This window comes from Lathyrus oleraceus, chromosome 5, assembly GCF_024323335.1.
Source record: "Lathyrus oleraceus cultivar Zhongwan6 chromosome 5, CAAS_Psat_ZW6_1.0, whole genome shotgun sequence".
NCBI classification, from domain to species: Eukaryota; Viridiplantae; Streptophyta; class Magnoliopsida; order Fabales; family Fabaceae; genus Lathyrus; species Lathyrus oleraceus.
Genome location: NC_066583.1, coordinates 137,608,774 through 137,626,419, shown reverse-complemented (window position 1 = coordinate 137,626,419; position 17,646 = coordinate 137,608,774). Strand labels below are relative to the sequence as shown.

The 17,646-nt window shown below is 40.2% G+C and overlaps 1 protein-coding gene and 1 non-coding gene across 2 annotated transcripts; one reads left to right on the top strand and one right to left on the bottom strand.

Annotated features, from left to right (window-relative positions):
- The first annotated feature begins 1,560 nt into the window (after window positions 1–1,560).
- LOC127079266 (uncharacterized mitochondrial protein AtMg00810-like) lies at window positions 1,561–1,944 on the top strand. Its single transcript, XM_051019674.1, has 2 exons — window positions 1,561–1,726; window positions 1,799–1,944. The coding sequence occupies exons 1-2, from the start codon at window positions 1,561–1,563 to the stop codon at window positions 1,942–1,944; spliced, it is 312 nt and encodes a 103-aa protein (XP_050875631.1).
- A 15,201-nt stretch (window positions 1,945–17,145) lies between these two features.
- LOC127088554 (small nucleolar RNA R71) lies at window positions 17,146–17,252 on the bottom strand. Its single transcript, XR_007790385.1, has one exon. It is a non-coding gene; the product is annotated as a small nucleolar RNA R71 (small nucleolar RNA).
- Between the last annotated feature and the right edge of the window lie 394 nt (window positions 17,253–17,646).

The following is a 17,646-nucleotide window of genomic DNA, read 5'->3' as shown; positions in this document are numbered from 1 at the left end:
CTCAACCGACCATGTCACGTTTGGAGTTGGGGCTAAAGGTGAAATTAAAAGGGTTGGAAGACTAGCATGTACTGGACTTCCAAGTCTCAATAATGTCCTGCTGGTAAAAGGTTTGACTGCTAATCTGATTAGTATTAATCAACTATGTGATGAAGGTCTTAAAGTTAAATTCACAAAATCAAAGTGTCTTGTCACAAATGAGAAAAATGAAGTGCTAATGAAGGGAGACAGGTCTAAGAACAACTACTACTTATGGTGCTCTAAAGAAACAAACCACACTCCTACATGCCTGATATCCAAAGAAGATGAAGTTAATCTATGACACCATAAACTTTGACATCTGCATCTGAAGGGGATGAAAAAGATTGTGTCAAAAGAAGCCATCAGAGGCATTCTAAAACTCAATATTGAAGAAGGTAAAATATGTGGTGTGGTTCAAATTGGAAAGCAAACCAAGATTTCATATCCAAAGTTACAACGTCAGACGACTACGAAAGTTCTGGAACTCCTTCATATGGACCTAATGGGACCTATGCAAGTTGAAAGCCTTTGAGGGAAAAGGTACGTATATATTGTTGTTGATGATTTTTCAAGGTTCACATGGGTTAACTTCATCAAAGAGAATCTGATGTTTTTGAAGTGTTCAAAGATCTATGTCAAAGGATTCAAAGAGAGAAGGAAAGTGAAATCATCAGGATTCGAAGTGACCATGGGAAAGAATTTGAAAACAACAGATTTTCTGATTTTTTCTCCTATGAAGGCATTGAGCATGAGTTCTCCTCTCCTATCACCCCACATTAAAACGAGGTTGTGCAATGCAAGAACAGAACTCTCCAAGAGTCAACCAGAGTCATGCTTCATGCCAAGCATTTTCCCTATCATTTATGGGCTGAAGCAATGAATATTGCCTTCTATATCAATAATAAAGTCACCCTAAGAACCAGTACCTCGTCCACTCTCTATGAATTATGGAAATAAAGGAAGCCCACTGTCAAATACTTTCACGTATTTAGAACCAAATGCTACATGCTAGCTGATCGAGAACAAAGAAGAAAGATGGATCCCAAGAGTGATGAAGGTATATTTCTGGGATACTCTACAAACAGTAGAGCCTATAGAGTATTTAATTCCAGAACTAAAGCCATGATAGAATCCATCAATATGGTAGTGGATGACAATATCTCAAAAAAGGGGACAGATTTTGAATCTGATGTCGAGACATCATTTCAGCAGATCAACCCAACTGAAAATGAGGAAGTGATTGAATCAGATAGTGAATCAAGAGGTGTTGAACTTGATAACCCTCAAGTCAAAAAAGGCCCCTCCATCAGAATACCGAAATACCATCCAACAGATCTCATAATTGGAAACCTTAATGAAGGAGTCACCACTAGATCTAGAGATGTGATCTCAAATGCATGTTTTGTTTCTAAGTTTGAACCAAAAAATGTGAAGGAAGCTTTGACTGACGAATTCTGGATCAATGCAATGTAAGAGGAATTAGTTCAATTTATAAGAAATGGAGTATGGGACTTAGTACCTAGACCTAAAGTAATAAATATGGATCAAAGCATGTACAAGAGTATGATTGGTAGTCTGCTTTATCTCACAGCTAGCAGACCTGACATTATATTTGTTGTAGGAGTCTATGCTAGATATCAATCTGAACCCAAAATGAGTCACATTACTCAAGTAAAAATGATTTTGAAGTATATCAATGGAACCAGTGAATATGGAATGTTGTATTCTTATAATGCAAACTCTTTACTAACATGATATTGTGATGCTGATTGGGCAGGTAGTGCTGATGATAGTAAAAGCACTTCTGGAGGGTGTTTCTTTTTGGGAAATAATCTAATATCTTGGTTCAGTAAGAAGAAAAATAGTGTGTCCTTATCCATAACTGAGGCTAAATATATTGCTGTAGGAAGTAGTTGCTCTTAGTTGATTTGGATGAAACAAATGTTAGAAGAATACAATGTCCAGCAAGATGACATGACATTGTACTGTGACAACCTAAGTGTTATTAACATCTCCAAGAACCTTATTCAGCACATCAGAACTAAGCACATTAATACCCGACATCACTTTATTAGGGATTCGGTGGAAGAGAAAATTGTCACTCTTGAGCATGTAACTACTGAAAAGCAACTGACAGACATTTTTACAAAAGCTCTAGATGCAAATAAGTTTGAAAAACTAAGGGGAGAATTGGGCATTTGTATGCTTGCAGATATATAGCAATTACTGAAGAAGGGAAAAATAAATCAAATTTTATCTTCCCTCCACTTAAGTGTGCATAAAACTCAAAATCCATCATTACACATCCTTCTTATTTTCCCAACACGACACCCTCACGCTAACCTTTGCATTCTCTCTCTCAAACACATTCTCAGACATATTCATCTTTCTATCACCTCTCCACCAAAATCATCCAAAATGTCACAATCTTCTGTCTCCACTCCAAGCAAATCCTCCAAAGAGCAAGCAACCCCTAATAATCTTGAAATTGAGATTAATCTCTCTAATGTCATCACTGATGTTGTTCCTCTTCCATACAACCCCCATAAGAAAGGCCAGAACTTCTTCAAGAAAAAGCAAGCCTACTAAAGTAAGTACCTCTTCCACTCCCTCCATAACTGCAAGAAGTATGAATGATATTGAACCTCCTACTGGTGTGAATAAACCCATGCCCATGACTATCTTGTATCCAGATCCCATCAGCATTGAAAAAGGTCCTGAAAGAGCTAAATACCTAAAAACAACATAAAAGAGAGCATAACACAAGCAAAATGATAATAAAGACCTAATAAACATGTGAAATCCGAGTAAAAAACATGATATGATTCAGCGTGATCAAATTCTCCCACACTTAAACCTTTGTTTGTCCTCAAGCAAAACTCTTTATAGCTCATGCAAAAAAACAGTATCAACCAGAGTTAATTCAAGGCAAAAAGGCTTATAAGTTCATTCAAGGAATGTATCGATAGGTACTAACGAATCGAACTAAGGATATTGTAGTGACACTTCCCGCAAATGCGGTCATAGGCTTCATTCCTATACAAATCAATCCATATCACCCCACCATACCTAGGCATTCTTTTCATCTTCTTCAAGTCCTTTTCATTCAGGTGCAATAACATTAATCTCGTTATCCATACATACTCATAGTAAGGTGACCGGTTAGTGATTATGATCTTTAAGCATGGGGCTCTGGTACATAAATTGGTGTAGCCCCTTTATTCAACCCGATTGTAGTTGTGGGGGATTGGATCGTAATCCACCCTACCAAGTCCAACACCAGATACCTCTGAACCAACCAACAATAGGCATATTATTATATATTTTTTATTTTTCTTCTCCATGTTTCGCAAATCTTTTTATTTTGCTGGGTTAAATGACCATTGGAGAGTCACCTAGCCCGGAATTTTCATATAATTAGAGAACAAAGCAGAAAATTTTATGATCATTCACTTATTTTCATCGGTCCCCTACGTAGAGCAGGCTTAAGCCGGAGCTGACTGCAAGGATAAACTACTTAAGGACTTATTTGAAACAAAAATTAGGGCCACAACATATGGGGTATCAGGATCGACTCTTATAATCATGAAGTCTACGGTGTCAAGTCGATATCGATTTTTAGAAAAAGTTTTCCCAAGTCTTCTACATCCTGTCATAAACCTGTCTTATAGCCTAAATATTCAAAATACATTGTTTTCTTTGCTCACAAAATTTTTGGTAAGGCTAAAGAAATGGGAGAAGTACGGATACACCACACAGATGACTCGTCAAACACATGTTATTTTATTGAAAGAAAAAGCAAACAACTAAAACACACAAAAACATACTAAAATAAAACTTACTGAAAAGAAAGGAAAGCGATAAAAATCTCCTCCCACACTTAAACTGAACATTATCCTCAATGTTTCGATATGAGATAGGGTAGGAGTAACCTGAGAGAGAGAACTATGGCTGATCACCGGTACCGTCACCGCCCTGGTCAGGATGCCTGGGTCGACGACTCCTGCTACGAGTACTAAGACCTTCCTGCAGCTGCCTAGAGCGACCTAAGAGAGACCCTTGGTTGGCCTCGATAAGTGCGAAGTGACGCTCAGTAGCCTGTCGCTGGCGATGCTGCTCATTAGTGATCGCAAGCAAGGACTCAATGATAGTCCAATGTACTTGCTCACTGCGCTGCTGGGAGGCTACCATAAAGCTCATATTATTTATCAATTGTTGGTTTATGGTATTTAGAAGGGCGTCACGCCTTTCTTCCCGAGCCAGGTGCTCACGCCACATCTCCTCAGTGATGTAAAAACTGGGAGCGGTACCTGTAAAATGGTCAGAAGAAGAAGGTCCTCAATGTTTCGATATGAGATAGGGTAAGAGTAACCTGAGAGAGAGAACTATGGCTGATCACCGGTACCGTCACCGCCCTGGTCAGGATGCCTGGTGTAACATCTCAAAATTTGCCCTCCTCTCTTGGGACTAGCTTAGCATATTGCATCTCATTTTTAGGGCATTAGGCATTACATCTTTGCATATCATGTGAAATAAGCAGGTCATCCTCCTAAGTCTTTATCAGAAGATAGAGGGGTTAAAAAATTCAAGCCTGAGGGTCTCATGAGTTGATCACTAATCATCTGAGGTTTGTGCTTCAATTAGGGTTTTTTGGTTCCTCAAGAAGGTTGGGTATTATCTTGGTTGAAATGGTACACCTTCATCATCATGGTTCATTATTCCTAATCGGATTCCTGGGGATTAGGGTTTTGACCTCTGGTCAACCCTAATCAGTGCATTATAATGGTCAGGGATCTTCAAGGAGATGAGGTCTTTAATGATATGGAGATCATCATGTGATTTTATTGAGCTTGTATAAGCTAGGGTTTCATTTTGGTGTCATTTCATCAGGTGGTTGAGGCTCAAAATCATCAGTGCATGTTCAAGTCATTTGTCAACCATAAAAGTCAACTGCCAAGTCAACTGTGGATTTGGAGGTGGGAAGTGGCTAGAAATACTTCATTTGACATTTCAAACATTGACATTGAAGAATTTAAAGTCAGGTCAAAACTTTCCAAAAATAGAAAGTGACCTATAATTTGAATTTGCCAAAAATGGAAAGGTTTTAGCCTAGCTTCAACTTCAAATTACATCATCAAGAAAGCTTCAAATGAAATTTTGTTGAACATGAAAGTTGTAGATCTTTCTCTCCCATTTCCAAAAAGTCCAAGATCATCAAATTCTCATGTGTGGATAAGGAGATATGATCAAAACATGGCAAAGTATGTATGAAGATTCAAATGGGCATAACTTCTCAACCAAAACTCCAATTTGGATGGCTCTTTTTGCATTCTTCTCCTCTTGATCTCTAGTTTCCAAACCATGCATTACATTTCACAAATTATCATCACATGAGCATTTGGTAATTCATTGGATTTTTGGAGGGAAAACATGAAATTCAAAATTGGTGCATGGCTTGATCTTTTTACCATTACCATTAGCTCCAAAACAGAATTTTAAGTGAAATTGGAAGGAAATTCGTGCACTGTTCACATGCATTTTCATGCATAAGGGTGAAAAAATCACATTTGCACATACACCTCATTTTTTGCTAAACTCACTTTGCATTGGCTTAAACATTATTAAAGGGTGATTAACATGACCTATATAAACCAAAACCCTAACTGTTTTTCAGATTAAGAACACAAAATTCAGATCTAGATCAAATTCTCAAAACTTTTTCTCTCAAATTTTCTTCAAATTTCTTCACATTGAAGCCATTGCCATTGCTTGATCCTTAATCCTGAAGTGTTGTGGAGTAACTTTGCACGTGGAATCAAGAGAATTGGTGCAGCATTGAAGCATTCTTGAAGCTTGAAGCAACAATGGTGATTTCAAATTTTGGTGGATTCGTGCACAATTGAGCTTCATTTTCTCTTCCAATCACTTACCCAAGCATCCTAGAGGAACATTGAAGCATTGCCAGGGCCTGTAGCTCGAGATTTCCAGTTCTGCTCTTCAAGAGGTTACAAATCAACTCTCTTATTTTTGATTTTTCTTGCCATGATGTTATAGATCTTATTGTGCTGATGATTCTGAGCTTTGAATCGCGAATTTTAGTGCAATATTGAATGAGTTATGGTAGATTAAAGTTCCATGCATGAAATTTGATTTGCTCGATTCTCTTTGATGTGTTTGATTCATGTTTAAATGTTCATTGATTTGTGATCTACATTGAATATGCTACATGTTGATGTATCTGTTTTGTATTTTTGGAGAAATTTTCTGGAAAGTGTTTGGTGTTCATGCTACTGTTCGTCGTCTTTTTCGCGGAGAAGACGAATGCTCGCTTAGCGAAGGATTATGTTCGCTTAGCGAAGGACTGGAGAAGATGAATGCTCGCTTAGCGAAGGATTATGTTCGCTTAGCGAAGGACTGGATTTTAGGCAAAACGGTGTCGTTTTGGCCTGGCGCGCGCTTCATAATTTGAACTCACACTGAGTTCGATTCCCAGCGATGGGAATTATTTCAAATGCCATGCATATTTTCCATTTTTCCTCCTTATTTCATATGCTTGCTTCACATGTTTTTTTTTTCTCCAACTTCATAAAATCATAAAGAATAGAAAAATGCATCAATTTGATCCCAATTTTTTCCTACTTGCTTCTTGCTCTGTCTATTATTTTTCGACCATTTTTTCCAAAATTGTGCTTGGCTGGATTTTGTTTTGTGCTAGGGTATTTGATCATGTGTCCTATTGATACCTTGCCTTGCTTATTCATTTGTGAAATGCTGGTCTTTGATCCAATGAATCTGAAAATTTGCATGATGAAACTAGACACTTTGCTTGACATTTTGGTGTGGATTTGGTATTTTTACCATTTATCATTTCTGTTTTATGATCATGCTAAGTTGGTGTGACAATTTGTGTCACACCTTTTGATGTTCAACTTATATGATGTGTTTGCCATGCCAAATGATCTCCAATTGCCCTGATTTTTTGCGTGATATATGTTATGGATGTCGTGAATGAGCATGAATTTTCTTGGAATTATTTGAATCATTTCTGATTTAATTGAGATTTTTCATTCTGGTTGATCACATTTGAGCTTTAAAATTGCCTTGAACTTCATTTGATCATGAAATGCTTTTGGTATATGATATTGATGTGAGACCTTTTGGATTGTTTCAAGATGTGTTTGAAGTTGATTCATGTTAATTTTCAGCTTCTGTTTTGAATTTTTTCTCCATCTTTGACCCTGGGCTTTGACCTAGTGGTTTGTTGCTTATCTCTGGGTTTTGATTTCCGGTTGAACATCCAAGTTTCACGGTTAATGGTGCTCCATCATTTGAGCATTGATGTTTGCCTTTGATTACTAATCTTTGTGTGTTTTGTAGGTTGATGTTAACTCATTTGAGTTTGACCTTTGGCTTACACATTTTTGTACATTGGGATTGTTTGTTGCTTATTGTCTGTTGTTTGATTGTCTGAGTATTGTACTGATTTGCTTGATGTTTCCATAGGTACATAAGTTGCTTTAAGTTCATTGTGAACTTTACTTTGCTTGGTTGCTTAACCATTGAGGTATATATCTCTTCTTCATGTAGTCTGGAAGACCTGTCCTGTTATGTGGGCAGGCACCTGTCTGAAGTCCTCCTTAAGAGGCAATGCTTGTGATTGTTTACTTTTGTGCCAAGCAGGAAAAGTCCTCTTATGAGGCAATTGGCAGATAAAAGAGATGTGCAATCCATCTCCTGCTATTCAGTGTGTCATTCACTTTGCTCATACCATGTGTTGATGCATTGGGGATAATAGCCCAAGATCTTTGTTGTGTCAGTCATATGTGGAGAAGAGTTCCTACATTCTGAACTCCCACACTTTCATTTGTCTGAAGCTCTCCCAGGCCAGGGATAAGAGCTGTGAGGTCTTATCCTCACTTCCCATTTCATCTGCTTCACCCTAACTCTCAATGTTAGGGTTAAGAGCTAACCACACCCCCATTCCAGTTGGCTTGCTTTTGCAGCCTAACCTTGTATGAGCCCAATTGATTGCATATAGTGTGTGTGATTGTTTATTGTGCTTGTGTTGTTTGACTGTGCTGTTTAGGATAGCTTGCTCCCTGTGCAAGTTAGATAGAAACCTTAACCTAGGACCATTGTGGATTACATGATAACTATTAGGCTCGAGTCAGTCTCCCTTCTAGTTTGTCATTTCCCAGTCTCTGGTTAGGTTAGAAGTTCTTTCCCTGTTAAGGGGAACTACGTCGCCCCGATCCTCATACCAGATGAGGTACGTAGGCAGAAGATGAGCTGATCTCTCCGGGCGCCCTTTTTCTTTTTCAACCCCTTTGTGTGTGTTGGAGTCTGACATAAGTCCAGCGATTGACAGTTGGTTTCCTGTGCCTTGTTTGCTTGTTGGAGTCTGACGTAAGTCCAGCGATTGGCAGTTGGTTTCCTGTGTGTGTTTGTTAGTTCGGATTCTGATGTAAGTCCAGCGATTGGCATTCGGTTTCCAAGTTTGCCTGTTTGTGTGGAGTCTGACATAAGTCCAGCGATTGGCAGTCGGTTTCCTGTGTGGTTTTGTTTCGGCGTGCGTGAGCCGAACTACGGTAGCTCTGATTCTCATTCCAGATGAGATACGTAGGCATAGGATGCGATATCCTATCGAGCCCGTTCCCATTTCCCCGAACTACGTCGACTCTGATGTCTGTGTCTGACAGACTACGTAGGCCCAGGATGCGACATTCTGCCGAGTTACCTTCTTCCGTCTTCTTTCCGTGTTTGATTCCAGTGTGTGTGCATTCTTTGAGTAGTTATTTAGCAACCTTATTCTATTCTTTTGAGCATGGATCCCGTCGAGTACGACAGACGTGAGGGGGTGCTAATACCTTCCCCTTGCGTAACCGACTCCCGATCCTTGTAATCTCCGATCGTAAGACCATTTCCTTTCCAGGTTTACTTCGAGCGTTTCCTTTCCCTCTTTTGGGATAAATAACGCACGGTGGCGGCTCTGTTTGTTTGTTTTCCCGCCGGTTGTTTTTCGCGGATGCGACAGCTGGGTCGACGACTCCTGCTACGAGTACTAAGACCTTCCTGCAGCTGCCTAGAGCGACCTAAGAGAGACCCTTGGTTGGCCTCGATAAGTGAGAAGTGACGCTCAGTAGCCTGTCGCTGGCGATGTTGCTCGTTAGTGATCGCAAGCAAGGACTCATTGATAGTCCAATGTGCTTGCTCACTACGCTGCTGGGAGGCTACCATAAAGCTCATATTATTTATCAATTGTTGGTTTATGGTATTTAGAAGGGCGTCACGCCTTTCTTCCCGAGCCAGGTGCTCACGCCACATCTCCTCAGTGATGTAAAAACTGGGAGCGGTACCTGCAAAATGGTCAGAAGAAGAAGGTCCTCAATGTTTCGATATGATATAGGGTAGGAGTAACCGGAGAGAGAGAACTATGGCTGATCACCGGTACCGTCACCGCCCTGGTCAGGATGCTTGGGTCGACGACTCCTGCTACGAGTACTAAGACCTTCCTGCAGCTGCCTAGAGCGACCTAAGAGAGACCCTTGGTTGGCCTCGATAAGTGAGAAGTGACGCTCAGTAGCCTGTCGCTGGCGATGCTGCTAATTAGTGATCGCAAGCAAGGACTCAGTGATAGTCCAATGTGCTTGCTCACTGCGCTGCTGGGAGGCTACCATAAAGCTCATATTATTTATCAATTGTTGGTTTATGCTATTTAGAAGGGCGTCACGCCTTTCTTCCCGAGCCAGGTGCTCACGCCACATCTCCTCAGTGATGTAAAAACTGGGAGCGGTACCTGCAAAATGGTCAGAAGAAGAAGGTCCTCAATGTTTCGATATGAGATAGGGTAGGAGTAACCTGAGAGAGAGAACTATGGCTGATCACCGGTACCGTCATCGCCCTGGTCAGGATGCCTGGGTCGACGACTCCTGCTACGAGTACTAAGACCTTCCTGCAGCTGCCTAGAGCGACCTAAGAGAGACCCTTGGTTGGCCTCGATAAGTGCGAAGTGACGCTCAGTAGCTTGTCGCTGGCGATGCTGCTCATTAGTGATCGCAAGCAAGGACTCATTGATAGTCCAATGTGCTTGCTCACTGCACTGCTGGGAGGCTACCATAAAGCTCATATTATTTATCAATTGTTGGTTTATGGTATTTAGAAGGGCGTCACGCCTTTCTTCCCGAGCCAGGTGCTCACGCCACATCTCCTCAGTGATGTAAAAACTGGGAGCGGTACCTGCAAAATGGTCAGAAGAAGAAGGTCCTCAATGTTTCGATATGAGATAGGGTAGGAGTAACCTGAGAGAGAGAGAACTATGGCTGATCACCGGTACCGTCACCGCCCTGGTCAGGATGCCTGGCTCGATGACTCCTGCTACGAGTACTAAGACCTTCCTGCAGCTGCCTAGAACGACCTAAGAGAGACCCTTGGTTGGCCTCGATAAGTGAGAAGTGACGCTCAGTAGCCTATCGCTGGCGATGCTGCTCATTAGTGATCGCAAGCAAGGACTCAGTGATAGTCCAATGTGCTTGCTCACTGCGCTGCTGGGAGGCTACCATAAAGCTCATATTATTTATCAATTGTTGGTTTATGGTATTTAGAAGGGCGTCACGCCTTTCTTCCCGAGCCAGGTGCTCACGCCACATCTCCTCAGTGATGTAAAAGCTGGGAGTGGTACCTGCAAAATGGTCAGAAGAAGAAGGTGCAGTGTGTGCAGGTGATGCAGTGTGTGTAGGAATATCATGAGTAGGGGACTGGTCGTGCCGGTCATACTCATTATCAGTTCCTTTCCCACCGTCCATATGGACATTAGGTGGCAAAGGACCAGTAAAAGGTGGAGCATCGAGATCATATGTCCAGTTCCTTGCATGTCACACATCTGTACACTAAGAGCAAGGTAAAACAACACTCAGTATAGCTACACCATGGATAATGAGGTTATAACCGCCCGCTCGCCACACTTTGCATAATTTCATATCCTTCAAAAATTTCAAGTTAATGGTGCGGTGAGGGAGCGGTTCTAAGGTAGCTAACTCAACGTTGAGATTAAGCGCTCTAGCAATAGAAGTAATTAATCCACCAAAAGAAATGGTTCCTCCTTTTTTCAAAATGGCGGACATATGTGCAAGCATAAAAGGAACAAGGTTGATCCTTTCATTAGTAAGGCAACCCTGTAAAAATAGCAACTCGCGAGCATTTACCTTGTTAGAATTTTCCCGACCAAATATAGTACATGCCAAAAGATATAGAAAATTACGGATGGTCGGGTTATGAATAATGGAGGCTAAAATTCCTTCAAAGAAGTGATAGCCACATTTGATAATCTATTCCAAAAGTTAAATGCTTCGAGTGCCCATTCAGCATCTAAGGGTGTCTCACAAATGGCACCCTCTCCATAAGGCATTCCTAACAAACCTACTAAGGCATCGGTAGTGTACTCATATTCAACATTAAACATTCTAAAACATACAGTACCAACCGTGCTAGCAGTGCCAGGATGAACAGTGTAAATTAGGGAACTCAAAAATTTCCTAGTCAGCCTATCATAGGTGGGTTCCTTATTAGAAAAAATATCATGTAATCCTAAGTTATCTATCATATGAAAAATACTATGGTACGTCCCTAAAGTATACAAGCAATCCTCATCTACATACCTGGTAGCAAGAATTTCCCGTGTTTGCAACTTCTGCAAAATTTTGCTCTGACGCTCTCCGGGTTTCCCTCCGCGAAGGATGATGTTGTCGAAGTCCATTCCGGCCATTGATGGTGAGTGAAGAGAAAATGGGTTTTTATGGTAAGGAAGTGAAAATGGGATTTTAGTGGGTTTTGGTGGAGGAAATTGATGGGTGAAGTTTGGGAATGGTAATGGGTTGGAGTTAGGATGATAAAGTTGGGATTTTTCGTGGACTTCAATGGAGTTGGAAGGAGGAAAAAATGGGTTTTGAGAGGTTGAAGAAGGCAAAAATGGGGAATTTAGGGGTTCTGTCCCGTTAAATGTTCAGACCCCATGACGCCCGCCATGAGGCTTATGGCGCCCGCCATGGCTTCGGAATTGGTGTTTGGGTCGGGCTTGTTCCTTGCTTCTTGGGCTTCAATTTTTTTCTTATTTTGCAAAGGAGGTTGTCATACCCCAAAATTTTCCCGTTAATCTTTCAACACATTTTTCAAGACATTGATCTTAAAGGAACAAAGGCCCAGCACACAGGTGGCCCAATCCAGAAAAGGACTTAAACTGGCATGCTCGCTAGGCGAGCAAATCCTTCGCCTAGCGAACCCTTCGCTGCACCACTCGCCTAGCGAAGCTTGCGAATACCAGAAATTTTGGGCTTCATTCTGAGCCCATCAGGTCACAGAAAAATCATTATAAATACCAAGACCTCATTTAGAAAAAGGGAGATCTTTTGAACGGAAAAGGAGAACACAAACACACACAGAGAGCAAACCCTGGAGGCTAACCAAAAGAATTCAGAGCAACCCTAAAGGAAACCCTGAAGGAAACTCATCTGCACAAAGGTTACCTCCGCCCACTCGATTCGGTACCAACCCTAAGAGTGATCTGCCAATTCAACGTTGCAATTTAATTGCCAACAGGTTTGCATTACCACTGCCGCTTTATGCTTCCAATTTACATGTGATTGAATTTATAAATATATCTTAGGTTTTGCATGTGGATTTAAATATGTATGGATATCTTGAATGTTTAACCATAAAATTTCTGTAATAGATGCCATAGGGTGTGGAGCATGCTGAAATCGCACTGTTCTTAAATTCAAAACCCGCAGCCGTTCGCTAGCACATCGCTAAGCGAACATGTAGCGAGGGTTCGCCAGGCCCTCGCTAGGCGAGGTAGCAGCGAACATGACAGTCGCTGATTTTTCTGTTCTGATTTTTGCTAATCTGACATGTTTTATTGTAACCATGCATGGTTTACCTGACATTATTACTGTTGTGATTCCTTTTGGTTTGGTGCAACTCTCGATTGCATCCTGATTTGGTATTCTGACCTGTTTGCTGAATATTGTAAGGGCTCACATACTCCTGGAAAAGGTAGCTTGCTAGGTATTCCACTTTATTTGTGGGATACCCCTGTGGAGATTCATCCTAATTACCTAATTGATTATAAAATATTGCCTTTGAATATATGATCTTGACCCTCTCTTTGTTGCCTTACGATATTATGGCCATGTCCCGCGAATGTGGAGATACACTTAGCAAAGACCCTTCGGTTAAATCATCATAGTCCCTCGAATGTTGCCTTCGAATACATGATTTTGTCCCTCGATGACCCTTCGTGGTAGCCTACGGTTAAATGATGATCGTCCCTTCGAATGCTAAGGTATCCTTACAAATGTTGCCTTCCATGACCAATCGATGACCCTACGATGTCCCTTACATCCAAAGGATAAGACTACTTACTTCTCAATAGTAAGGACAGTTTTACCTTCATAAGGATAGGAAATACCCATAAAGACCTTGGGTAGGTATAACTCTTAAATGCTGACTCACAACTTAAAATACTTTTCACACCTCACACTTTGCAAAACACCTATTAGAAAATCACCACTTGGTATACATTTATGCTAGAATCATTGCCAAGTTATATTTTTCTAAACAGCTTTCAAAATTAAACGAGATAAATACTTTGTATACATTCGTACAAGAATCATTACAAAGTTAAACTCTCTTTTCAAAACATTTTCTAAACAGTTCTCAAACACTTTTTCGGACAAGAAAAACATAAGTGATCAAGCAATTAAGAGCCCATGGATAACCATGGATACAAAGGGTGCTAACACCTTCCCTTTGTATAATGTACCTCCCGAACCCAAAATCTAATCAAGGTCTTTCCTGTTCTTTTCCGCCTTTCCTTATTGGATAAAAGAAAAGTCGGTGGCGACTCTTGCTATCCGCGACATTTGCTTTCCAAAGCAAAAACTCCAAAGTCAGTTCACCGTATGACAGAGGTGCACATAGGATTCTATAACATGCTGTCTTTTTTATTAAGCTTGATAAATAACAAAATAAAATAAAATAAAAAAAATTAAAGTAAAATAAAATAAAAATAAAAAGGAAATAAAAACATAATATATATATATATATATATATATATATATATATATATATATATATATATATATATATATATATATATAGTTAGTTAGTTAGTTAGTTAGTTAGTTAGTTAGTTAGTAATAAGTCACGGGTCGAGAGATGCTAGGAAAGGAAATGTAAGCATAAAATCAATAAGTAAAGCAAACATAAATAATAAGTCTAATAATGGGAAATAAGTAAAGCAAACGGCATCTCTCGGTCGATGATATCATCAATGTCCAGGGAATAATGGAGTCTCCTCAATTTCGGATCCTCGGAGCTCCGCAATCTGGTGTCTAAGGTCAGCAATCTCATTATTCAGTATATCGGCTTCAGTGGCATGTGTGACATCTGATACTTCGATCTGCAAAGCAACGTCAGCGAGCTCCTGACGGAGCTAGGCTATCTCCATACGAAGCTTAACAAGTTCAGAATGCATACTTGGACTCTGAAGATTTGGATTATTGGTGAGGACTTTGATTCTGGTAGGTGCGATTCTCTGCTCATCTACTGTCTCGCCTTGACCTTCTATGGCATAAGCCCAGTTGGCCTGATCATAAACACAAGTTACCTGAGGGTACGGTAAAGTAAATTAGTGGATAGTCTCACCCTCGATCAAGAGCCTGTATTGATCCGGGTGTAAGGAAGATCTCCTCATGAGACCACGGTCCAGACAGAAGTCAATATCCATCAAAGTATAGTTGCAGTAAGATGTTAGGTGAAATAGTTTTCTATCAAGTCCTAGGGCGGAGGCTATATGGGTTACCGTGCCTCCAACATGTATAGGACTCACAGTGGAGCGAGCATTAAGATAGAGACTCTCGATCAGAAAAGCCCCGCAAGCTACCGGGCGTGACTGAGTGGTATAGTATTGATCACACTGAGTCACACCGCGTTTTTGACTCGGATTTCACATGTTTATTAGGTATTTATTACCATTTTTCTTGTGTTATGCTCTCTTTTATGTTTTTTCAGATATTTAGCTCTTTCGGGACCCTTTTAGAAGAAACGAAGCAAAAAGACCAAAAATTAGGGTTTTCGGCAAATATTGTACACATGGCGTTATGCATGGCGGCCGCTATAGGAGAAGCTATGACACATAAGCCCTCAACCAGGAGGTAACCGCCACGATCCCATGAACTTTCCCATTCACACACATGGCGGGCGCCATGAAGGGGTGGCGGGCGCCACCTTTGCATTTCATGTTCCCACTAAGGAGAAGTTGAAGGGCATCATGGTCTTTGCAAGATGCTAAATTCCTCTATAAATAGGTCGTTCTAGTTCATTTCCAAATCATCCAACTTAGTTTACAACACTAAGACTATATTATCATCTGTAAAAGCGGTAATCCATCACATCGAGGGGTTATCGCACCTTAGTGATATTGAGTTGGATCACTTTGATTTTGCAGTCATGTTTATTTTCAAAGTCAAAGGTTCATTTACTTCCTTGTACCAGATTTAAAGCCTCCGTTTGGAGCAGGTTCTAATTTAATCGCTTTTATTTATTTTACTTGTCATGCTTTACTTTATTTAATTTCTTGCTATGCTTTACTTTATTTAATTTCTTGTCATGCTTTACTTTATTTAATTCCTGCCATTGTCTTTACTTTATTTAAATTTCTCGCCATTATCTTTATTGCTCGTTTTTAATTATTTTACACGTTTTACTTGTTCTTTACGCCTTACATTCTAAAACAACTTTTCATCATGATCAATATTGTTGTGTTTGTTTGTATTACCATGTCTCGCTAAATCTTTCAAAGGTTAGAATGTAAGGATCGCGGTTAAAGAGATGTTTCACATATTGCATCTATAGAAATGCTTTAAAGGATGTTTTGATTTTTAATTCGAGTTTTCTGAAACAAACTTGGTTAGTTTTAACTACTCAAGGAGTGCGAAAGCACCCTGGCTTAGTTAACTAGGAATTTTTATCACTTTAAGGAAAAACGATTTTTGAAACTGTTTTCGGACGCGTTGATAGATTTAAAATCAGGAAACTCCTTGGGTAAACTTTCCAAATCAAAATCATTTTTCAACTAAGTTTACGAGTCTTATTTCTTAAAAATAAGTTTACTACTTTAGCGTTATGCGCACCTTTTATAAGTGACAATAAAAGGCCTTAATTTAAGGGTAAACTCGGTTCTGAATACACGAAAGCGACAAGTCCTGTTAAATGGATTCTTTTCAAGAGTAGAATATATTGCCCCATAAGTAGTTATATTTAGACAATCGAAACATCGTTTAACTGACGTGAAATACATTCAAACCTGTCTTTATCTGCACTATATTTATTATTTTCTTTATTTACTGTTATTTTGCAACATCAATATCTCTTTTATACCGCCTTAGATAAACATCGTAATGATAGTAATCGATAGATTGACGATTTGGTCTCTGTGGGATCGATATTCTTTTATATTACTCTGACGCGATTCGTACACTTGCGAATAGAGCGATCAAGTTTTTGGCGCTGTTGCCGGGGACCAACTTCGTCAAATTTCGTACCCTATTGTTACACTGTCTAGACTAAGGCATTATTAGCCGGTAAATGCGAAGAACCCGTAGTACCGGAAATTTAGTAGATCCTTTAGCGGAACCCGAATGTTACACTCGTACACGCCTCTTACTCATCCAAATTAAGAAAGCTATAGCCGAGAATCGCGATCGAAGACCTCTTAAGGAATTTGCCCAACCCTCTGACGAGGAACCTAGTTCTAGTATAGTAAACCCCCTCATTCCTGCCAACAATTTCGAACTAAAACCATCTTTACTGCAATTAGTGCAACAGAACCAATTCGCGGGTCTCACTACTGAGAACCCAAATCAACATTTAAAAGTCTTTATCCAACTGGCCGACACTTTTAAATCCAATGGTGCTTCACCTGATGCGATCCGTTTAAGATTATTTCCTTTCTCCCTCAAGGATAGAGCACGTTCATGGTTGGATTCACTTCCAGCTAACTCAATAACTACCTGGGAAGACCTTAGAAGAGTATTCCTTGCTAGATATTTTCCCCCCAGTAAGACTGCTGTTCTTCGAAACCAAATAACTAGATTTACTCAAAACCAAGGAGAATCACTTTTTGAAGCTTGGGAGAGATATAAAGAGCTGTTAAGAGTTTGTCCACACCATGGCCTAGAACAATGGCTGATCGTTTATACCTTCTACAATGGACTCCATTATAACACAAAGATGAGCATCGACGCTGCCGCTGGTGGCGCGTTGATGAACAAACCTTACCCTGAAGCTTGTGACCTAATTGAGGATATGGCCCAAAGCATTACCAACGGGGAACTGAACGAGCATCAGTAGAGAAAAAGGAGACACAAGGTGGAATACATGAGATAAGCTCTATGCATATGATGCAGCCGAAAATGGACGCTTTAGCCCTTAAGGTATTTCTACAAACACTAACACCGCTGCGGTAGTCCACACAGAGTGTGAACTTTATGGATCTAAAGGACACGAATCGGTGGAATGTAACCTTTTGAACGACTTGAACACCGACCAAGTGAATTACGCCCAAGGTAA